A 22,494-nucleotide genomic window follows, 5' to 3' on the forward strand; every position below is an offset into this window, starting at 1 on the left:
AAATATCAGTTAAATGGCTGAAAAACGGCTGTTTTCCTCAGTTTATGATTTTTATTTTAGAGAACAAATTTTCTTTTTGTAAATTACCACTATTGCATCGCATCCTGCTAGTATAATAAGTTTTGAAAATGGATTTTAAAGCTAACGAATAATACTATATGGTTTAATTGTGGAATTTAAACAAAATTCGTTCTCTGAAGTAAAATAATGAAAATGGCGAAAAAAGCCATTTTGTACTATTTAAGCTAAAAATTAAAAAAAAATCTGATGTACTGGAGTAATTTCAAAATCAGGTTCGTTTACAACACAATAAGATCAACAAGAATCGTCTCCGACCATTTTTAAAAATGAGGAAAATGAGATTTGGCACGTCTGTGTAAATATTTATTAAAATAAAGTGTATTAATTACTTTTCATATTATAAAAAAGAGGAATATAAAAAGCAACTTTAAAATACAATAAGTAACAGCTATAACACTAGTGAGATTAGACTGTTAAAATCTGGGTGTAGATAAGTGATGCTGAAATTATAAGGTTCTCAAAGGCGAGTGTTTAGAAAGGCTATAACTATTATTCTTCATCAAAAATATCTTCAGCTTTAGTGTAGAAAACATTAAAATTGTGTAATATGAAAAGGGGAATTTGTAAACGATTATATGGTATCATAAAAAATAATAGTAAAGCATTACGTAATTTATGAAAAAGAAATTATTTTATTGAAGACGAAGAAACACTAAAAAAGGAATACAAATATTTGTTTAAACATGCATACAAGTTTTACCTATTTATGAGTTCGCTCCTTAGTAAAGGATAATATTAAACACGTCAATGTATCCACTAAATTGTGTAGACATGCATAATCAAAATGTGTTTGTATGTTTTCTGAATAAGTTTTATTTAATTTCAATAAAAAATAAGAATAGTTTGCATTTCAAAACTATTATACAGTCAACATTTTGTAACTGAAAGAAAAAATATATGATTTCATAATCTCCAAATTAACCTCATACAGTACATAAATGTTTAAGGAAGGATGAACATTACTATATCATATTATTTTATAGTTGATGAGACGGTAGAGGGCATGTGCTGCATAATATAAACTACTCACCCAAAGTTCCTTAAATTTGCTATAGGAAAATATTATGGCACTTTACCCTCTACCGTGCTGGCCGTGCTGGCGTTACGCCGTACATATCTTACACCGCATGTGAAGGCAGCCTAAAGGGTCTTTTCCTAACAGCGGAGCATAGGAGATTCGTGTTAGTTGACTATAGCACTCGGAATGATCGAATCTGAGAGCGCTGATTGGTCAATATTGCGTAGTGCCAACATATAATAGGCCGTTACCAATAGTTGGATACAAAAAATGAGATTCATCCGCCATATTGGTGTGGAGAATGTTTACATACATGCTAATCCTAGCAGAAAGAGGTGTAAAATGGAGAAATGTCAAATGGTAAGGTTACTAAAGTAAAAATTGAAAATAATGAATGGAAAGTACGAATATTCTTCATTTTCATTCAAAGTATTCAATTTTTACTTTAGTAACGATAACATTTGACATTTTTCCATTTTACACCTCTTTCTGCTACGATCAGCATGTAAACATTCTCCACACCAATATGGCGGATGAATCTCATTTTTTGTATCCAACTATTGGTAACGGCTTATTATCTGTTGGTACTATGTAATATTGACCAATCAGTGCTCTCAGATTCGATCATTCCGAGTGCTATAGTCAACTAACACGAATCTCCTATGCTCCGCTGTTAGGAAAAGACCCTACGACCAATTAAATGCGGTTGCTCAGTGACCGCTCACTGAGTGCAGAGTGGTATACTTCTGGATACCCCCATTGACCCCCAATGAGTCCAATGACTGGACGGACTGGACCATGACTGGACCAGTGAATGTTTGTGTGTGTGACGTTACGGTGCGCGTGGGTGCGCGGCGCGCGCAAGAAATGAACTGGTTAGTTTAAGCTCATTTTAGAACGTTCTGCCTAGAAATCCTAGAAGAGGGAGAAGTGGAAAAGAAAAGCTAGATTAGCTAGAAGAGAGATATACATATACATATATGTATGTATATATATGTACTATTTCGCGAGTATGCTGGTGTCAATTCATGGTCAATTTTTAAAAATATTTACATTGAGCTTTCAACTTCCTTTTCTCATGATAGCACTCCTTTCTTGTACAGAATATTGCTTTTACTAAAATTTAGTGGATGTATGTTACGTATCACGTATGCATTTACAAAACGTATTCATTAGAGAAGTTTCAAGCATTATAAGATTAATTATTGGCAGTTAAAATTAATTCAAATACTTAGGAAGAAACAATAAAATGTTGCAATTAATTGATTTACCCGATATTGTGTTAGAAACAATTTTATCTAATCTCACATATGATGAAATATCTAAATATAGAATTGTAAGTTTTATACTTAATTTAAGTGGTGTGTTAACATTTTTGTGTTTATTTACTAAAAATTTTACTGGGTTATGAAATTTTTAGGTCTGTAAGCAGTTTGACAGAATATGTAAAAAACTGCTTAACCGTGGTTTTAACTTAATGGAAAAATATCATGCACAATGCTTGCATGCAGTTAAAAGTCAACTACCAAGAAGAGAATCGGAAAGAAGAAGTCACCCATTGGCTCGTCATTGTGACATACTTACAGCTATAGAAACACGTATATCTATGCTGTCAATGACATTTATTAAATATGTTGATTTAAATCTTTGCTGCTTCATTCCTGGCAAGGTATAAAAATGGAGAAATTGTGATAAAATATTTTTTTATTATGTTGCATCAAGTATTTATTAAATGCAATTACAGGTGATTGATGAGATTTTTCGGGTATTAAGATTGATTCGTGATTCCAAAACACCCCCTCGGCCACATGAGATACTTCAAGAACTTAGAGATATTAGTAGCATGGCTATGGAACACTTTGATGAAAAAATTTTACCTGATTTAAGGCATAGCATATGTACATCGGTTGTTGGTAATGTAGGCTCGTATGAACTACCAGGAGGCAGCTTGATGATTTCACATCATCTACCATCTAGATTTGGCTCAAATACATTAAATCAAACATTTAAAAAGATTTATAATCGTACAAGAAAGAACAAGATAACTGTTATGACAGTTAAAAGCCAAATCACTAAAATGAAATTAAGAATGAAAAGACAGGGTTTTCAAATACGTTTACAAAATTTAAAATTACAAGAACAAGCCAAAAAAATACATGATCAAGATACACAATTAGGAGAAATGAAGAAGCATCTTGAGGAATGGGAGCAGAAAATGGTTGATTTAACAGCTGAAGTTAGCCGGGCTAGAGAAGAATCACAAAAACCTATACAAAAGCCTGATACAATGGAAAGTTGTAAAAGAAAACATATTGATATAGTTTCATCTCGAGACACTGAGTCTCTACCAAATAAAGAGTTGCAAGCTAAAAAAAGAAAACTTATAGTTGACAGGAAAATTCCAAATGATGCTAAAGATATGAAATTTAAAATATTTATGTCCGACCTTTTAGGCGGAAATGTAGATGCATTTCCATCAACGGCGCGTTAACGTTAAACAACTTGATACTAATTTAATTAATATATATATATATATACATTCGTATTGTAATAATAATTTAGTGAAACTAAGTTGAATAAATGGTAAAAATTTTATTTTGTGTATTACAATGGCTCACTCATATTTTGACTTTCAATTTAACTTTGTTTCAAAAATATATAATTATAATCTTTTATAAATAGTTAATTTTGTGTATAAACCTATAAATTTTCAGTAAGACAGTTACTTTTATTATGGTACAGCTTCATGCGCTATTTTATTACTTTTAATATATTAGTACAAGTATATATCAAGAGATACAGTAGTGTCTCGACGGCAAGCACATACATACATATATATGCCGTTGGGTCACTATTGATTTACTTAAAAGTAAATTTTATAAAGGTGTACAAATAAAAAATATTCATGAAGCACATGTAGCATTGATCTGTGTGTACGTTTAAATATTACATTCAGGTGTGTGTGTGTGTGTGACTGATATATCATATTAATTACATTTTAATACATATATTTTCTTTTTACAGATGCAGTTTTATGATACAATACTATAAATTTAAAAAATAATAATTTTTAATTCCTTATGCAATCCACGGTAAACTGTAGATTTGTTAGATACTAAAAGGACATGGAATCATTATAAGAATTCATTGATTGTACATACAAACTTAAGTATTTTTTTATAAAACAGTAGCTGAAATTTTTCATTAAATAAAATTTCTTTTACTAGTTCAATTAAGTTTATACAATTATTTTTTAATTTTTAAATATTTCTTATATTAGTGTGTCCTTTAGTAACTTGTTAATTGAATCTCTGGTATTAGGATGTATGTCAAATTTGTTGCTTAATAGATTCAACAATTCATCATAAATAACTGTACGTATCTGATACAAATAATATTGTTGTTTCTCCTTTATGTGTTTCCTTAAATTAAATTTTTCAGTTTCAGTCAATACAAAGTTGTAAATCATATCGGCAATCATTTCTTCGTTATTTAAATTAGTAAGGCTACAATTAGAAAATATATCATTCATCAATGTAAAATAGCAAACAAATACTAAAAAGTTTATAATTATTGTAATAATTATAATTTACCTCTCTGCTGTATCAATGGTAATTTTCTCTACTACATTGGCCAGTCTCTGTATGTACTGTTCAGTTTCGTTTATCGAAGCCCATTTTATTTCTTCTTTTATAATATTATTTAAATAATTTTCTGTCGAATCTTGATTAACTTTAATAATTTGTTTAAATATTTCGTCAAACCTTCTGCGGCTATTATATTCCAATTCCCTTTTTTTTTCATCGGATAAAGCATCTGCTTTTTGTTCTTCTATTTCCATTAGTTTCTTTAAAATAATCATGTGTTTAAAACTGTAATTATTTCACTATTTTAAATAGTAATGGCTTAAACCATATATTCTCTCTTACCTCGCTAAAGAGGCTTAGCGATTCACCAACGTCCGCTTCTTCAAATGAGTCGAGAGCTTCGCCAATCTGATCATTATACTCTGATTGCAATTTTTCAGTGTTATCTTTTTCATCAAATAACTTTTTAAAACCATGACCAGATTGTAATTCTTCTATTAATTTTGCGTTTCTACTTTTCTTTTCATAAAGCTTTATCAGTGAAAAAGTACTTTTTTTAGAACGTCTTAACATTTATTCCAAAATTAATTTATAATTTAAATTAAAAGTCATTTACAGGCAGTTTTAACGATAATATGATTGTTATTACTAAAAGTCAAATATTAAAATTATTAGACTACTATGAGGCCATGAGGTAAAGGCATTAAAACCACCACCTATATTATTCGAATGAAATGTTTGGTACAAATAAGTGTTCGATCGTATGAAACGTATAATCTGCAGTGAATATCTCTATCCGAAAACGATGACTGATTTAGATTTACATTCTTTTTACAGATCTTTAATATATATATATATATAAGTAGTGTGTGTGGGATTATAATAAAAAACTATTAATTACCATACACTGAATCGCTCTTCCTTTGATTATTTTTTGAATGTATAACGATGATTCGTTCAAATAATTTTTTATACATTGTGCATTAGCACGGATGGGCGTTGATAATGTAAATAATTCTCTGTGCGTTCGTTTCATTAAAGTAGGCAAATCGTCAGAAGTTGATTGAATTTTTTTTTGTAGGAAATCTAAATCCGTCTGCAAGTTCTGTAATTTGTGCCTTCTCCACTTCATTTCTCGTGTGCATAAATTTCCTAAATAATTAATATGACATTTTTTCTCTTCTAATTCCTTCAACATCGGAATCCAATGTCGAGTATATTTTTTCATCTCTTCGTCTGTAAAATAAGAAAATAATACTTCATAAAATAGAAATAATTTTAATGATATTTTTCTATACAGGTACATAAAGAGTTTACATTCAAAATGAGCTTCATCTAGAGAGTTTTTTATTAATAATTTAGGATATTTTCGTGAAGCTAATAACAAGGTCGCAGGCCGGTAGGGATTGCTAATTTTTGTTTTGGAGCAGCTTGAAATCATAAGTGACTTGTCCGCACGAAGCTTATTCTCATGCTTTCTTCGCAATTTTCTCAAATCTCTCTCCAGATTAAGACGAACTTTATCTATTTTATCATTCTTGATCTTTTCCCGAAAATCTCTAAGGTTTTTAAATTTACATTCTATTATTTTTTTTCGCTCTGTTTCACGCTTCAGCATCATTTCATTCATCAACTGAATTCGCGTTTCCATTATTACTGCAATCTCCTACAATTGCAAAAGTAAAGCATTATCTTAAAATGAATCAATATTGCACATTGCAAATATTATGAAAGATTTTACAAAAACTGCATTTACCGATTCACGAAAGGTCCATTCATCTATTTTTAATGCCGTTATTATTGTAGTTCTGGCTTTTACATTTTCAGCTTTATTAAGAAGTGGAATAATTGATTCCCATGCCTTCTCCATCCTAATTCTGTTAATTGCTTTAAGCTCGTATAATCCAGCTGGTAATCCATTATCCCACGTAAAATTTGCAAGCGTCAATACTTCTGGGTTATGACCTATTTAAAAAGAGAACACATTTTGCATTCTAAATTTGAATGAATTTAATGTTTATTTATCATACATTAATTACTCATTATTACCCGGATTTATTTTATATGGGGGATCCCAAGGTGAGGTTTGAGTCTCGCTATCCCTAAATATTGTTTGCACCTCTACATTTTTATGCAAAGTTGTACTTACTGAGCAATTATTAGATATTTGAAATTTTTTCTTCACAAAATTATCGCATTCAAATTGTTTACACATTTGCGTTTTATGCGCACTCGGCATCCACAAGGGTATACTTGATTTATGTATAATTACTTCTTGTGTGCAACTCATTTTTTCAGAATTTCACTTTTCAATCGTATTTTATAATTGTTGAAGAGCTATCATAGAGCACAATTTCCGAAATTATTGTAATGAAATCAGTGTTAGAACCTACAGTATAGATATAGAAGAATAATTGTATTAGAATTTTGTGTGATTTAAAGAAACCGTCTTTAATCTTTTTATAGTACTTATATAATTAACGTTTTTCACTCAACTTTTAAATCAATTTCTCAAATCATATACGGATATTACGTATATTTGTTATAAACTCTATCAATAAAATTTCAATGATAATTACAGAAAATAATATAACTATAAGGCAACTTTGCGTCTCTTTTTCAACTTGAACTTACTCGATATTGATCAAACTATTGTGTTATTTAGTTCGTTATGGAATATATTAGGTACTCCCGCAAACATTTTTCTTTTGCTTTGTGGTGAACGATGGTGATTATTAACAAAACAAAAGAATTGAAAAAAATAATCATGCTAAATGTTTATTTATAATTGAATAATAGGTAGTTTTCTTTCGATTTATTAATTGTTTTTATTATACATGTAAATTTCTAGGTAAATATACATAAATATTTTTTAACAAAACCTAAACAAGAACTGAACCTGCTTTCTAAATAATGTAAAATTTAAATGTAGCACTGCCACTCGATTATTTATCATGTCTAAAAACTATATATATATATATATATATATAGCTATTCTTTTTGTATTTAATCTAATAAATTGAAATACTTTTCTATCAATTGCTTCAATGATATAAATGATATAGATTCTTCAATATATTTATAATATTTTCATACTATTTAAATAGTTCTTAAGAGGTTACATTGATTTTAAAGAGAAACAAAATTTATTAATCTCCTCAATAGTTATAATTAAAGAAAAAAGGTTCTTCGATCAATTACGAACTATATTCAGTTACTATCATATGGTTTTTGATTAATTTAGATAATATTACAATAAGTTATTTTATCTACCACAATAATACTTGTTTCTCTGAAACCCAGATTGCAATGTCTCAATTTTCAGTATTTTTACAAATAAATTTGTTAATATTTAGTTGAAATATTTTTCCTTTATGTGTCGAAAGTTGGAATTATATAATTCGTTCGGTATGTTAAACAAAAATTAGAAAATATAAATATTTTTTCTTTTTAAAACCTATTGACCCCCTAAGGATTCTGTTACGCATAATGATACAGAAAGGTCATTAATAAATTTAATCTTTTTGCATTGGCCTGAAAAACCCATTGCCAGATGCTCCTAAATGCTCAGGCCAACTCTGTACAGGCGAAATATTTTTACAGCTCTGATTAGGCAACATGTCTTCTGGACATACACACTCCAATCTCATTCTGTATATTGTCATTTGCCCAAGTGCTATGTTTACATTTTCTCTGTCCATAGTTTCCTGATATAAATCATAATTAATACCTCGTTCCATTAAACACTCTTTAACAATATCTTCGTCATCTTCATTTTCATTTTGGATTTTTAATTGAGCCGTTTTTTTTCGAATGCAGTCTAAATCTTCTTTTGTTAAAATTATCGAGATTTCTGATGGAGGGAGCCAAAACGTAGTGAAGACCAAATCAATTGCATTTTTATCTGCTGATTGTTTTAAAGGTGGCAAAAGAATTCCAGTTGGAGATTGTCTCGGTAAGCCATCGATCCTACCTCCCCAATCCCCTTCAATATTCAGTTTTCTTTTAATCCTTTTCTTACGTAATTTTATTTTATCATCATGAATAAAGTTCATTTTCAGTTTAGGTTCTAGTCCTTCCTTGTTAACATGCTTCTTTTCAGTTTTCACAGATTTCTTTATAAATACTTTACCATTATTATTATTCTTGTCGTTTCCATTATTAACATCAATATAATTTTTAGGCTCTCTACCATTAATTTTTATAACTGCTTTGTTCTTATCAACATTAAGCGGCCCATTTAAATCTTGTAAATCTACGTGCATTTGATTATTAGGGTTAGCAGTATTTATCCTATTATTTACAGCAGTTTTGCTGATATAAGTTTGATTAATTGTATCATTGACATCACCAACACTTTTGTTAATGAGGTTTACTTGAAGAAAATCACTGTTATTATCATTGTAAATACTGCTTCGCTGTTCCCTTATCTCATTAGGATCTACATAGTCCATTCCTGCATCATCAATATTATTATTATCATTAGCATCATAAAAGAGACCATAATCTTTTTCAGGTCGCTTGTTTTCTCCTATCCATTTATTTTCATTATTCCAAGCATCTTCTTTATAGCCTATATTAACATCATCGTTGTCAATTTTATCAAGTGATTTTACCCCTGAAAATTCATTATCACCAGTCTGTCTAAAAATTTCTTTATGACTATTCTTTAAAACTTTTGATGGTCTTTCAGACACAAAAGGCTTATTTCCATATAGACTTGAGATTGAATCAGAATTTGCATATACATCCATATATTTTTCTTCAGCTTCCTTTCTGGGATTTACAGAATTATTATATTCCAATGCTTTCCAATCTTCAGAGTAGTAAAGCAACAATCCTGGTGGTCCCACGTGTTGACTTAATGCTAAAAATTTTGTAGCAAGGCTAGAGTTAAATCTCAACTTACAAAGGTCAGCTCTAGTTTGAGATATAAGATTTTCTCCTTTTAAAAATTGATATTCATCTTTATTTCCTTCATACTTCAAGCAATTTGCTGACCAATGGAGAAACCAATCATTTCCAAATCCATCTACAGTAATGGATAAACCAGACATTTGAGTGCTTAAACTATCTTCTATAGGTCTCTCTAACAAAGGTTTTCCTGTTTTACCATCAAGAATTGTAGCTACTGTATAAAAGTACGTGGGAAACCCTGAGCCTATTTGATGCTTTACCATAAAATCTGGAATATTATCGTCATTATAATAGCCTGGTATGGGAATACTTATAATTTCAGAATTAGGAACAGTATAGTTCCATATTGATTCAAATGTTAAACCATTGTAAGCTATTATGGTAGAATTAAATAATGCTGAGATGATATCTTCTGTCCCATCAGACGTTATGTCAGCTAAAATAGGAGGTAGAAATATACCTTTTCCAGCACTGTGTGGAAGCTTCTTTAATTTCTATAAAGGAAAAAAATATCTATATATTTTTTAAAGAAATAAAAAGAACAATACATAAAAATAACCAAGGATTGCCTACCATTTCTCCATGCATTATAGCTGATTGAGGTATAATGTATAAACCTCCAGATTTCTCTTGACTACTTGTAGCCAATACAAAAATATTTTCACCATCTGGATGTACTAATATCTGAGGTACTGTAAACAATTGCTCTGTATTTGGTAAATTAACACTTTGTAAAGTAGTTCCATCTTTTCCAGATATTAGTAATATTTCGCTACTATGAATTCCATTTGATTGAGTAGCACGAGATGCTATAACATCCCCAAAACCATCAGCATTTATATCAGCTATGAATTTAGCATCATAGACATCAAATATTCTCTGCATATTTGATCTAGGTAAATCTTGTACTGGATACTCCCATATACTAGAACCATCTTTTCCATTTATACTGTGAAGTATTCCACCTCGTCCAGATATTATACAATCATTTACTTTATCATCTGTAATATCCAAACCACAGTCAATTGAGAAAATTGCATGAGCTGCCCAGTGTGTCCATATCGTCTTTCCTGTTTTCCCATCCAAAGCTAAAACTCCACCCATGCAAGGAATTTGTCCTTCAAAGTATATATTACAAAAATAATCTAGTGCATCCTTGGTGTCTAAGCCTAAAATGTATCATGATCTATTTAAAAATCATTTTAATTCTAATGTTTATTTTGTATTAAACACAGGCAGTATTGTAGCAAACAAAAAATATAATTCACCTGACCTTTGAACAAAACCCTTGGAAAAAAATTATACACAGCCTACTGAAAAAAATAAAGAAACCAACACATAAAATAAGTAAACTAAAAAAGGTAAAGCATATATAGCTGTATAAACTACTTCTATATTTACCTGTACTAAATCCCATAATAATATCTTTTATGCCATCAGCATTAACATCATTACTGCGTAATGGAGCTTCAGATGTAAATTTAGGTAATGATTGAGTCCAAACAATTTTTGAGCTTAAAGATGTACATGGAATAACATTTGCTGTTTCTTGTGTAGTGTTTAATTTGTGTGACAGCCATTTCTTTAAAATAGATAATGGCATTGGAAATACACTAGCAGTAAATATGCATAATATTAATAATCCTATCAATATGGTTAATGCAGTTAAACCATAGCAGAATGGTATAAAATATATCTTGTATGGAAATCTGTGATTTTCAAAGGTGTCAGATCTTTTTGATTTCCTGCGAGGGGCCATAAGTGGCCTTTTAACTCCATCATCATCTAGTTTTAATGCACCATTTCTTCCATCCCTAATAAACACTTCATCTTCCACGTCACTTAGGTCTTCATCATCCAAACTATCCCTTACAGCTAGTTTTGGTATTACTGGATATGCTGCTGCCATTTCTTCTTACAATTACACTAAATAAAAATAATATAGAATTAACAAGTTGGTTGATATTTTGGAAAAGTTACAGTATTTGTATATATCCAAGGTCCATTACCTTAGAAGCACAAATTTTAGTATGTTAAAAGTATGGATAAAAATAAGTCTATGGCTAAAAAATGTCGCTCTCGATTTGTTGTTATAAATCTCAAAATTTATTAGAAGTGCTGTGACCTCCTTAAGTTTGCACCAATAGCCACAATCAAGTTTTCTGAGGTGGTTTATAAAATACGGAAATTTTTCATTTACTATACGAGCTCTGTATAAGAATCTGCTATTTACTTGTAGAAATTTTTCTCTTTTGTTCCTGTGTGCCCCAAAAGCTTTAGATTGCTTCAGATCTAAAGGCTTTCGGATTGATTTCTTGGATTGTAGACAAAGGGTTTTAAGATTACAATGTTTACGGTCATCACAGCTGAACTTAACTGCATTACACCAAAGCAATACTCTGCAATACGCTCAAGTCTCAACTCTCAACGCTGTAGCTTCAGCTTCTTCGACTACGTTCAGTTATGTTAATAAAAAATTTATTGAAATACGGTAATTTAATTCACATAAGACTTTTTTATTTTTGTTTTTCACAATATGATTATAATTAATTAATGTAAATAACAATGAGACAATACAGAAGAACAACTGAGGCGTAACAGTATTAATGGTAGCGATTGCTCTATCATGGAGCTAGATATCCGACTTTCCGACTTATCTCTTCAAGTGTGCAGTAGAGTTGAGCAGAGTGCTATTCAGTGTTGTGCTATTTGGTGCTCTAAAGAGTGTAATGAAGTATGTTATCTGAATTATCTGCTATCAGCATTCGTTCTGATTTCTGATAGCTGTTATCCCCCCTCCATGTTATCCGTCCTAGTGCCCCCTGTCAGGCTCCGGCCCCTTTGTCTTGCTTCAGCTTGATGCAGTTATTTGGTCATGGTTGGGTATACAATATTATATATGTATACATTGTACATACATCTGCTTTGTAAGTTTAGATGTTCATTTAACCTGGTAATGCTGTGATTTAAAATTGTTAACATTGAGTAAGGTCAAGGTCTATACCGAGTATTACCGAGTGTCTACTTGCTACTCTCTGGTCTCTCTGACGCATTTCCGTTGGCTGTATACTCCATGCCACATGCCACTTCATGCAGTCTGCATAATGCAGACCAATGCAGACTGTTGCAGATTGCATAAATTGCATTCCTATATTTCCTACATATGTATAAGCAAAATCAACTTACTATGCAGCGTAGTACTATTCAAGATGGCGGACTTGGCAACCTTGTTCTAAGCTTTTCTAAACCTATAACCTTTCAACCAGAAATAGTTTTGTGTTAAACGAGAAAATATTGAAATTTAAAAATTAATTGTTTTGAGAAATTCATAAGTATAACTCAGTACTCCTATGTGTAATGTTTAACATAAAAATTATATTTAATGATATTCTTGTGTGTACATTCATAAGCTTGTTTTGTATTTATAGTGATATGAAGGCAGCAAAACTGTGACACTGGGAATTTATAAGAAGTGTATACCCAGTTAAATCAGGAATACCATACCATATGCCCTCGGTTACCAGTATGTATAATATTATTTTATATTAAAACTTTTGACACATAATAATTTATACCTTATTCATGAATGTAAGAATTAGATTCTATTTATACACAGTGCGTCAATTGAGAAGGTTGAATCTAATTCATATGCCTTGAGAAGTATGATATTTGTCATTTAAACTGGAATAATATAAAAGATTAGAATTGAGGACGTTAATATTAAATATTAGATTTTTATTGGACATGCATATTACAGGAACAAAGATGCAAATTTCTTTAAAGAACTTTGGATTCCTATGGATGTTTTTGCTACAAGATCTCTTCAAAAGAAGCACCAAATAGAAGTTCTATTTTCAACTAATAAAAAATCTTGAAGTGCGAAATGAAGCTTTTTAGTATTGAACTCTCAGTTTCATTGCAAGGAAAGGCATGCTCTTTCAATGAATATAAGAGTAATGCTATACCGATATTACCGAGCGGCTCCACCTGAAATCTTAGTTTTTAAAACAGCTTTGTTTATGAACCAATTTTCAAATTCATGGTGGTTTTATAATCGGCAGAATAGCAGCTTTGGGATAAAGCAAAGAAATATTGCAAAATTAAAAAAAATATATGAAAATTAATTAAGAGAAAATTTAAAGATTTCTGTGTTTTGTTCCAGAAACATTATTCTGCTGGTTTCAAAACGCCCACGAGATCGAAAATCGGTTTACAAATAACGCTGTCTTTTGAAAACTAGTAATTTTTATTGAAACTTGTCCAAATAGATGTAATGTTGGTAAAATAAAACAGTTTTTCTATAATAGCATTTTTACCCATAAGAGGGCACTGTAAATGCCCAATTTTTAAAATAAATACAATCAAAACTAAATACGGCATGCCTGAATTTATTATTAGATATATAATATATTTGAGAATGCTCAAGCTTATGCTACAAGGAGAGCGATGCCTCGTTCACAACACATTCAGCTAAAACCACAACAAAGACGCTCAGACTAAAAGTTTGAATGCAAGAAATGTTTAAATCTAACAGAGCATTGGTTAAAAAAGGACAAACGTACTGTTTTATGTTTCCTATTTTTTCTATCAGTAGATCTTAACAATATTCAATAAAATCAAGAAAATTTAATGAAGATCATATAAGTAAATGCTACTATTTAGTTTTTAGCTTAGGCATACGATTTTCTCAGATTTGAATGCTCAGCTGATGACAGAATTAGAGCGACGCATGCCATAGTACTTCTGTCCTTTTTCAGTCAACGCTCTGTTAGATTTAAAATTTTCTTGCATCCAAACTTTTAGTCCGAGCGTCTTTGTTGTTGTTTTAGCTGAATGTGTTGTGAACAAGACATTGTTCTCCTTGTAGCATAAGCTTGAGCATCCTCAAATATATATTATATATGTAATAATAAATCGGGCATGCCGTATTTAGATTTGAATGCATTTATTTTAAAAATTGGGCATTTACAATGCCCTCTTATTGGTAAAAAAGCTATTAGAAAAACTGTTTTGTTTTACCGACATTGCGTTTATTTGGACAAGTTTCATTCAAAATTACTAATTTTCAAAAGACAACATTATTTGTGAATCGATTTTCGAAGTCGTGGACATTTTGAAACCAGCAGAATAACGCCTTTGGGATAAAACACCGAAATCTTACATTTTTTTCTTAATTAATTTTTAATATTTATTAATTAAATTTCGTATTTTCTTTTAATTTTTCAATATTTCTTTATTTTATCCCAAAGCTGATATTCTTCTCATTACAAAATCATTGCGAATTTGAAAATCGGTTAATAAATAATGCTGTGTCTTAAAGACAAAGATTTAGGTGGAACTCCTCTGTAATGTCGGTATACAGGGTTTTTCTCTAACAGCGGAACATAGGAGATTTCGTGTTATTTGACTATAGTAAATTTTACTATAGTCAAATTACTGTTTTCCATTTAATTTAAATATTAAACGCAGTAACCGAGATTAATTGAGTAAAATGACATTTAAAATAAATAATAAAAGCAATTAAACTAAAATAACCATTAAATTGTAACTATCTATGCTTTTATTAATTATAATAATGCATAGTAAGTGCTTCATTGCTATAGTTAAATAATATAATCCTATGTTCCGCTGTTAGGCCGAGTCCTACCAAAGTATAATTAATTAAAGTGGTATAGTATCCGTTACGTGAACTATACTACTTTAAGTAGTTACTGGTTGTTAGTGATACAGTTCATGTTACGTGTACTATATTAATTTAATTAATTAAACTTTGGTAGGACTCGGCCTTAGAGAAAAACTGTAGAAGACCTTACTCTTAATATACATACACTGACGTCTGACCGGTATATATGGCGTCCCTGAATGCATTTAGGAACCGCGTTATAGAGTCCCTCACCATCAATAAGTTAAGACGGAAAAATGTGTTTCAGCTTATATTTTTGATTAAAAAAAACTTTAAATTTTATTACTCAAAATTTTTCAATCCAAAATGTATGTTAATTCGCGCTTTTTCGCTTGAGTTATTGATGATGAGTGGCCCTATAACACGGTTCCTAAATTCATCAAGGGACGCCATACATGTCGGTCAGTGTACGTATGTAGTACGTAGGCAGCAACTCGGCAGCGAAATTGCTCCGCGTAGTAGCCACCTAGTGACGATGAGTAAAACTAGGGAGGGAGAAAAGAGACAGAAATTGTGCCGGAGCGTGGTGTGACTGGTGTGAGTGGCCTACGCACGCGGAGTTTTGGTCGGTACTAGGTATAGGCCTTCCCGTTAAGAGGATTCAACTGCTTGAAGGTGCTATTTTATGAGTAGTAGTTGGTTTGAGAATTTTTAAGAAGTTTTGTTTGTTTAAAACATTCAATCTTTTATCAACAAAACAATTCAACTCTATTCATATTTTAAACGATTTAAGATTTTGACCAATAGTATAAGTAAGAAACCAATTTTTGTTATAAGCTGCCAAGTACTTTAATTAAAATATGCATAGCCAATTAAAAAAATCATTGAAAATTTATTTAAATATTTTTAACATACAAATTTAAAATTAATGTTCTTTTATTTGAATAGTAATTTCATACCTATGGCATTATGTTTTGGATAAATTTAGTAAGGAATAAACAGTTTCTTATCTCATCATATAAACGTACAAATTTATCAATATAGAATAAATTTCTATAAATATATACAATTTACAAAAACTCTAAAATACATTTATATAGGTCAGCAGAAGGTTGGGGGGACTATGCCCAGCAATGAAGAATGTGGGATACGAGATGTATGGGGTCATAACTTAGAAGAGGAGTTTCGCACAATTCGTCAAGTGGTACAACAGTACCAATATATAGCTATGGATACAGAATTTCCTGGTGTAGTTGCAAGACCTATAGGTAAATATAAACCTTTCTTAAACATAATAAATTCATAGTAATTTGTATGTGTCTAATTTACAGGAGAATTTAGAACAAGTGCTGATTATCAATATCAATTATTAAGGTGTAATGTAGATCTTTTGAGAATAATACAACTTGGCCTTACATTTCTTGATGAGTCAGGAAACACACCAGGAGGCAGCTGCACAACGTGGCAATTTAATTTTAAATTCAATTTACAGTAAGCAAATGAAGTTTCCCTTTAACACATTAAATATTTTAAGATTGCTTTTAAATTAATTTGCAAATTAATGTTTGTAGAGAGGATATGTATGCACAAGATAGTATAGATATGCTTCAAAATAGTGGCATTCAGTTTAAAAAACATGAAGAAGAAGGAATTGATCCTTTAGATTTTGCTGAACTTCTAATGACTTCTAGTATTGTTCTTGTCGATAACATAAAATGGCTATCTTTCCATTCTGGCTATGACTTTGGCTATTTATTAAAGCTTCTTACAGATCAAAATTTACCACAGGAAGAAAGTGAATTCTTTGAGCTTTTAAGGATATACTTTCCTACTATATATGATGTAAAAGTAAGTAACTATTACAGATCCAAATACTAAGTAGGAAAACAGTGTTATGCTATATAACAGTTTTATATAAATATTTTAATTTTATTTTGATTTTTTAATTTATACCACTGTTTGGGAGACCTTATTAAAAAAAATCTATTTTGAGGACTCAGTAGTTTTCTAACTGACTGCATTTGGCAACAATAATAGAAAGTTATTATGAAGCACAGAACACACTGATTTTCTACGCAAAGTTTTCAGTTGCTTTGTATTAAAGATCTCATATTTTAAATAAACTGAATTTTTAGTACTTAATGAAATCCTGCAAAAACTTGAAAGGGGGTTTACAAGAGGTAGCGGAACAGCTGGAAATTCAAAGAGTTGGGCCACAGCATCAAGCTGGATCTGATTCGTTGTTAACAGGAATGGTTTTCTTTAAAATGCGCGAGGTAAGAAGAAAGGAGGAAATAATTATATAAAAGTTTTATTGTGAAACAAGTAATTTTCGATTAATTTACAGATGTTTTTTGAGGATAATATCGATGATGCAAAATACTGTGGCCATTTGTATGGCCTGGGAACGTCGTTTGTTGTAAATGGATCCGGTGGTTATCTCGATAGTAACGGAGACAACTCTCCGTCTGCGTAATGTTAAAGACTCACCTCAATCACAGCGCATTATTTCATTATCAATAAAACGTTACGAAAACTCCTTTTACATAATCGAGCATGTAGCTGGTACACCCCGGGAAATTGACTCGTTTACATTTCAACTATCTTCAGATTGTTACCTGACTACCTATACTATCCTATAGCTAGAAATTTTTAAGTTGGCACATTTCGGCAAACTGTAGTAAAGTAGTTAAATTGACAGCTGGCATTCGACTACTTTAGATAAGTATACCGTTTTCGCTATTAATTTGTAATATTTTGTTCTTTCAAATCATACTTGAACGACTTTGAGAATATTTTTCCAAAATAGTTGAATGTCAGTTGTTAAATTTAACCAGTTTACTATACGAGATGTACCAACTTAAAAATTTCGAGTTGTAGGATAGTATAGTTCATTATAGGTAATCAGGTAACAGTTTGAAGCTAGCTGAAATGTAACTGAATCAATCTCCTAATTAATTTCCTGGAGTGTACGCAGCATTTTATTTGGATTTAAATATCTGAATTAGAAAAATTTTAACTTTTGTATTCTTTCATATGTAGCATTCGTCTCACTTTCTTCTGTGATACATAACATTAGAAAGTTCTCGAGATAGAAATGTAATCATCTTTCTCGAGAACAACACGAGTTTCAATATTAGTTTCTTTCATTGTTCGAAATTTAAAAATTCTATACAAAGATTATTTTGAAAAAAAAAACAAAAAAATAATTTTTAAAGACATTAAATGTGTCAGTTTTGATAACCTATGGCGGTTGTGCATGATTTAGACGTATCTGTCGATGTTGATATGTATATTTATTATACAATACGTATTAGGTAGGTACATTTGAGAGCTCTAGATTCTAGAGATACGATTAATAATTTACCAAACTGAAATAGAAATACCTACTAGCTATCCTGTTTTTCTATCAACCTCAGCAGTGCTGTATTAAAAGGTTCCATTATGATTTATTCAAAGTATCTTATTAAGAAAGAATAATCCGTGATATGTTTATAACACGTGATACCGAGTATGGTTTATTGTAAATCAACCTGGACTAATAAAAAACAGATTTTTGGTACATTTAGAATATGAACTTTAGAAGTATTTTTTGTACATATAAGTTGTTTTTCAGAATGTATGCGAATTCCTTTTGGGTCAGAATCCCTTTCTGTTACATAATATATTACCATTTACACAATGATTACGTTCTGGGACACTTAGCGTTTATACTAAGCACTGAGTAAAATACTTGTTATAATTGGTCGATATCAGTCAATTTGCTCCGTACTTGGTAAGTGCCTAGTGTATCTGAATCAACGAGAATATCGTTCGTTCAAGTTTGAGTTTTAATTATTATAAAGAGTGAAAAAAATCACAAGAGTAACAATTAAAAATGCCCGTTGATAATATGATGCAGTAGAATATGTATTTTTCTGAAACTAATATCATTGCTCTTTTAAAAAAGATAAGGTGAAAATAAAAAATCTTTTATAGGCGTCTATTCAATGAAACTAAGATAACAGTTTATTTTAGCCCAGATATGGCATTAATAAAATATAATTCTAGGATATATATATATAGAAAACAGCAATTGTAGGAAGATCAAATTTTCCTTAAAAAAAAAAGAAATGTTATCTGCGGTTCACGCCCTTTTGATAAGTAGCACACGTATCCCTTTCCTTTGGATCATGGAATTAGGGTCGGTGAAACGTTCGCAAATACAATGCTGGAAACCTAAGAATTCGAAACCAAAAAAGAAGTGATCATTCTAAATAGACGACAATTCCGCGTAAAAATGACAAATTACCATTTAACTTATCTAGTTTATCTTCAGAATATCTTTATTTCGAGTTCCCGAACATGAAAACTGCTATTTTGGCTTCAAATTCTTAAGTTTCCAGCATTGCATTTGCGAACGTTTCACCGAGTCACCGACCCTTACTGGAAGCAGTGCTCACCTCAACTCACCTGTAGTAAATAGAGTCCCTCCGGATTCGGTCCCTCCAGTGAGAGTCTGGTCATGAAGGCATTTTTCGTATATAATATTTCCAATCATTTGATTGGTCCGCCATTTTTTCACTAAAATGGAGGGGGTATATACAACATGCTATTTAAAAAGTAATTGATGTAACTTTGTTGATTTCCGCGGTTTTCTTTTTTTTTTTTGGTGCACGGAACAATTAAAAATGAAAAGTGTGAATTATTTACCAGAAATATGAATCATTTGTGACTTTTACCCATAAAAGTACCTTTCACTTCTCTTTATGTCACGTTTTGTATACTTACTTTTGGGAAATAATAAGTATAAATTATTCTGCAATTTTTAAGGCATAAACTAACTTAATTCGTGCAGAACCACAGATTACAGATTGTCACAGATCTACCATTAATATATTTTTTATAAATAAATATATATCATATTATAATAAATTATAGTAAATGTAATCAATGTATTATATTAAAGATATATTATTTTGTAGGATACAACACTTAAACATTATCATTTAAATATAATACATAATAGGTTAAGAGTAAACATGACAGGATGTTCAGCACCAGGATGTACAAATTCTGATCAGAAAGGGTATATCATGAAAATTTTTCCTCAAAATCCAGAAAGACGTATTCAATGGACAAATAATGTTAATCGAAAAGGCTGGAAACCAACTAGCCGTTCATTTCTGTGTGAGGTAGTTTAAAATTTATACATTTAATTTTAATTTAAAGCAAACAAACAGTGTTAGACTTATATAATGAAGAAAATTTATGACAGTATTATTTGAAATGTTAAAGTAGTGTAGTATTTAAGTATGTTTTTTGTAGGTACATTTTGCACCAGAAATGTGGGAGAACCATCGTGCTGATGGTAAGCGAAAGCTACGTTGGAATGCTGCACCTACAATTTTTGGTTTTAGACAAGAAAACTATTTAGCTGCTACTGAAAATAGTAGCATGTCATTAGCTCTACATGTGACATCTGAAAGTGTTGAGGAACATCAGGTAACTGTACTATTAATTTAATGTATTTCTTTTTGTGTGCAATAAATTAGAATGCCATTCTGTTTTTACATTTTTGGTCTTGACTTATAGGAGAAATCACCTTCTATGGAAAATAATATTATAACATCAGCTATACATATGACATCTGAATGTATTGCAAAACAAATGGTAATTAAATTTATAATTTAACATATTTGTTTTTGTGAAAAAAATAAATTGGAATTCTGTTAATAAAAGCCTATAGTTTTAACATACAGAGAACATTTAGCTAATTTTTATTAATAGATTTAATCTGAACTGTATTTCAGAAGGAAGATCATGAAACTGCTGATTTTTACTCTTCTGTTAAAAATAACAGGTCTAACGATGATAAGTGTTGCAAAGAAATGGAAAAGAAAATAAAAACTGTGGAAAAAATTATGGAACAACAGAGCCGATTTCTCCGGAAAAAATGTGCAAGTTATAAGCTTCAGTTACAAATTATAAAAGAGAAGTTACGTCGAGCTCGATTAAACGAAAAGGCTATGGTAAAAATGAAGCATCAATATCAAATTTTTAAAACCCAAATACAAAAGGTTTTCAACGAGGATCAACTGAAAAGTTTAGGAAATCGAAGAGTGCGAAACTGGTCAAACGAAACTATAAAAAAAGCTCTTCATTTGCATTTTTCTTGTGGGTCTACTGGTTATGAGGAGCTTCTTAGACAAGGCTTACCATTGCCAGGGCTTCGAACACTTCGTAGGAAATTGCAAGGTTTTAAGTCTAGTAGTGGAGTTTCCAATTAACTTTTCAATTTTTTAAATTTAAAAGTTGAAACCTTTAGTGATGCAGACAAAGAGCGTGGACGGGTTAATTTTTGATAAAATGAGCATTTCATCTAGTATTCGATATGATAATGCTACACAGAGTTATATTGGGGATGTTACACTGCCAGAACATACAGGTAAAGCCTCTCAACGGCTTCGTTTTCATATGTTATGCGGTATAGCTTATCGGTGGAAGCAAATTATTAACTATTATTTCACTGGTGATGGTTATAATTGTGCAGTTTTAAGGCCTATAATTTTACAGATTCTTCATAAAGCTGAATCGATGGGTCTTGAATTTAATTTTATAACTTCCAAAATGGGTGCTTGTAATCGCAGGCGTTATGAAGGGTTTTTGGTATTACTGCAGGTATATACAGTCAAATCATCAATTATGTTAATCATCCATGCGAAGCAAATCGCAAAATTTATTAATACTTTATATTTCATCAGAAAAAAAACATTTGAAATATTTTTACAATTAGAATTAATACTTAGAACTTATTATAATTCATGTTTTTCAGATCCTAATATAAAACCATTTTTTGTTAAAAAAGTGTACTGATATTCTATCAAGCAGTCATATAAAATATTATCATAACTTGCATTTAGAAATGGCAAATCGATATGCGATTTGCTGTCTTAATATAGTTGCAGAGAAAATGAATGGCCTACCTAAGACCTATGATAATAAATCTATGACTATGCATATACTATAGTATAAAATAAATGTGATAAATATACTCGTAGCACCGATACCCATAGTCCAAAATCTTAAACTTAATCTCAAACTTAAGACCGACTGTACTTGTTAGATATCTTAAACATTATAAAGTAAATTTAAGCTAAAGTTTCTTCTATGAATAACGGTGCTAAACTCAATTTCTGTATTTTTTATAAAATCCTTATTTTTCATCTTGTACCCTTCTCAGATTGAAAATATAATATTGTATGTACAATCACGACTAATTACTACTT

General features: G+C 30.5%; 5 protein-coding genes across 16 annotated transcripts; 3 read left to right on the forward strand and 2 right to left on the reverse strand.

The window, feature by feature from the left end:
• The first annotated feature begins 1,940 nt into the window (after positions 1–1,940).
• pall (pallbearer) lies at positions 1,941–3,720 on the forward strand. Its single transcript, XM_066736120.1, has 3 exons — positions 1,941–2,435; positions 2,520–2,768; positions 2,844–3,720. The coding sequence occupies exons 1-3, from the start codon at positions 2,349–2,351 to the stop codon at positions 3,588–3,590; spliced, it is 1,083 nt and encodes a 360-aa protein (XP_066592217.1). The 5' UTR covers positions 1,941–2,348; the 3' UTR covers positions 3,591–3,720.
• Positions 3,721–4,349: 629 nt separating this feature from the next.
• Positions 4,350–7,208, reverse strand: LOC136778827 (cilia- and flagella-associated protein 91). Its single transcript, XM_066735955.1, has 8 exons — positions 7,183–7,208; positions 6,736–7,075; positions 6,443–6,651; positions 6,004–6,352; positions 5,588–5,922; positions 5,029–5,217; positions 4,693–4,946; positions 4,350–4,605 (listed from the first exon to the last, which is right to left on the reverse strand). Exons 2-8 carry the CDS (start codon positions 6,974–6,976, stop codon positions 4,371–4,373), a joined length of 1,812 nt encoding a protein of 603 aa, XP_066592052.1. The 5' UTR covers positions 6,977–7,075; positions 7,183–7,208; the 3' UTR covers positions 4,350–4,370.
• Positions 7,209–7,511: 303 nt separating this feature from the next.
• On the reverse strand, positions 7,512–11,752 carry LOC136779268 (uncharacterized). 2 transcript variants are annotated; one of them, XM_066736780.1, is made up of 4 exons: positions 11,613–11,752; positions 11,005–11,529; positions 10,177–10,772; positions 7,512–10,097 (listed from the first exon to the last, which is right to left on the reverse strand). In XM_066736780.1, the coding sequence occupies exons 2-4, from the start codon at positions 11,510–11,512 to the stop codon at positions 8,202–8,204; spliced, it is 3,000 nt and encodes a 999-aa protein (XP_066592877.1). In that variant the 5' UTR covers positions 11,513–11,529; positions 11,613–11,752; the 3' UTR covers positions 7,512–8,201. The 2 variants fall into 2 exon arrangements, with proteins under 2 accessions (XP_066592877.1, XP_066592878.1); XM_066736781.1 differs by lacking the exon at positions 11,613–11,752 and adding an exon at positions 10,877–10,916 and having other exon boundaries at positions 7,514–10,097; positions 11,005–11,104.
• A 446-nt stretch (positions 11,753–12,198) lies between these two features.
• Pop2 (CCR4-NOT transcription complex subunit Pop2) lies at positions 12,199–18,782 on the forward strand. Of its 7 annotated transcripts, XM_066736802.1 has the most exons (8): positions 16,022–16,038; positions 16,175–16,250; positions 16,327–16,494; positions 16,558–16,717; positions 16,798–16,916; positions 16,998–17,074; positions 17,362–17,502; positions 17,574–18,782. In XM_066736802.1, exons 2-8 carry the CDS (start codon positions 16,196–16,198, stop codon positions 17,700–17,702), a joined length of 849 nt encoding a protein of 282 aa, XP_066592899.1. In that variant the 5' UTR covers positions 16,022–16,038; positions 16,175–16,195; the 3' UTR covers positions 17,703–18,782. The 7 variants fall into 7 exon arrangements, with proteins under 7 accessions (XP_066592895.1, XP_066592894.1, XP_066592893.1 ...); XM_066736798.1 differs by lacking the exons at positions 16,022–16,038; positions 16,175–16,250 and adding exons at positions 12,199–12,337; positions 13,032–13,126 and having other exon boundaries at positions 16,798–17,074; positions 17,574–18,778; XM_066736797.1 differs by lacking the exons at positions 16,022–16,038; positions 16,175–16,250 and adding exons at positions 12,815–12,935; positions 13,032–13,126 and having other exon boundaries at positions 16,798–17,074; positions 17,574–18,778.
• A 912-nt stretch (positions 18,783–19,694) lies between these two features.
• Positions 19,695–22,461, forward strand: LOC136779273 (THAP domain-containing protein 1-like). 5 transcript variants are annotated; one of them, XM_066736793.1, is made up of 8 exons: positions 19,695–19,828; positions 20,191–20,400; positions 20,534–20,710; positions 20,801–20,878; positions 21,019–21,463; positions 21,534–21,653; positions 21,782–21,886; positions 22,041–22,459. In XM_066736793.1, exons 2-7 carry the CDS (start codon positions 20,248–20,250, stop codon positions 21,790–21,792), a joined length of 984 nt encoding a protein of 327 aa, XP_066592890.1. In that variant the 5' UTR covers positions 19,695–19,828; positions 20,191–20,247; the 3' UTR covers positions 21,793–21,886; positions 22,041–22,459. The 5 variants fall into 5 exon arrangements, with proteins under 5 accessions (XP_066592890.1, XP_066592887.1, XP_066592889.1 ...); XM_066736790.1 differs by having other exon boundaries at positions 19,704–20,151; positions 20,235–20,400; positions 22,041–22,460; XM_066736792.1 differs by having other exon boundaries at positions 19,704–19,955.
• Positions 22,462–22,494: the final 33 nt, after the last annotated feature.

The sequence above is a fragment of the Prorops nasuta genome, unplaced genomic scaffold, assembly GCF_024137725.1.
Source record: "Prorops nasuta isolate Cenicafe-Biocafe unplaced genomic scaffold, Cenicafe_Pnas_1.2 PNAS00015, whole genome shotgun sequence".
Lineage (NCBI taxonomy): Eukaryota > Metazoa > Arthropoda > Insecta > Hymenoptera > Bethylidae > Prorops > Prorops nasuta.

What these genes read in the sequence shown, in the direction of transcription:
- pall (XM_066736120.1), top strand. Translation starts at nt 2,349, where the DNA reads ATGTTGCAATTAATTGATTTACCCGATATTGTGTTAGAAACAATTTTA. An exon ending in AAATATCTAAATATAGAATT is followed by an intron (nt 2,436 to 2,519) that starts GTAAGTTTTATA and finishes TGAAATTTTTAG; the next exon opens with GTCTGTAAGCAGTTTGACAG. An exon ending in GCTGCTTCATTCCTGGCAAG is followed by an intron (nt 2,769 to 2,843) that starts GTATAAAAATGG and finishes ATGCAATTACAG; the next exon opens with GTGATTGATGAGATTTTTCG.
- Pop2 (XM_066736795.1), top strand. Translation starts at nt 16,196, where the DNA reads ATGTTTTGGATAAATTTAGTAAGGAATAAACAGTTTCTTATCTCATCA. An exon ending in TGTAGTTGCAAGACCTATAG is followed by an intron (nt 16,495 to 16,557) that starts GTAAATATAAAC and finishes TCTAATTTACAG; the next exon opens with GAGAATTTAGAACAAGTGCT. An exon ending in AATTTTAAATTCAATTTACA is followed by an intron (nt 16,718 to 16,797) that starts GTAAGCAAATGA and finishes TAATGTTTGTAG; the next exon opens with AGAGGATATGTATGCACAAG.
- LOC136779268 (XM_066736780.1), bottom strand. Translation starts at nt 11,512, where the DNA reads ATGGCAGCAGCATATCCAGTAATACCAAAACTAGCTGTAAGGGATAGT. An exon ending in TATTATGGGATTTAGTACAG is followed by an intron (nt 10,773 to 11,004) that starts GTAAATATAGAA and finishes GATACATTTTAG; the next exon opens with GCTTAGACACCAAGGATGCA. An exon ending in CTATAATGCATGGAGAAATG is followed by an intron (nt 10,098 to 10,176) that starts GTAGGCAATCCT and finishes TTTCCTTTATAG; the next exon opens with AAATTAAAGAAGCTTCCACA.
- LOC136778827 (XM_066735955.1), bottom strand. Translation starts at nt 6,976, where the DNA reads ATGAGTTGCACACAAGAAGTAATTATACATAAATCAAGTATACCCTTG. An exon ending in AGATGAAGCTCATTTTGAAT is followed by an intron (nt 5,923 to 6,003) that starts GTAAACTCTTTA and finishes CTTATTTTACAG; the next exon opens with ACGAAGAGATGAAAAAATAT. An exon ending in GAAGAGCGATTCAGTGTATG is followed by an intron (nt 5,218 to 5,587) that starts GTAATTAATAGT and finishes TCACTGATAAAG; the next exon opens with CTTTATGAAAAGAAAAGTAG.
- LOC136779273 (XM_066736791.1), top strand. An exon ending in GCCGTTCATTTCTGTGTGAG is followed by an intron (nt 20,401 to 20,533) that starts GTAGTTTAAAAT and finishes TGTTTTTTGTAG; the next exon opens with GTACATTTTGCACCAGAAAT. An exon ending in ACTTCGTAGGAAATTGCAAG is followed by an intron (nt 21,464 to 21,533) that starts GTTTTAAGTCTA and finishes TGAAACCTTTAG; the next exon opens with TGATGCAGACAAAGAGCGTG.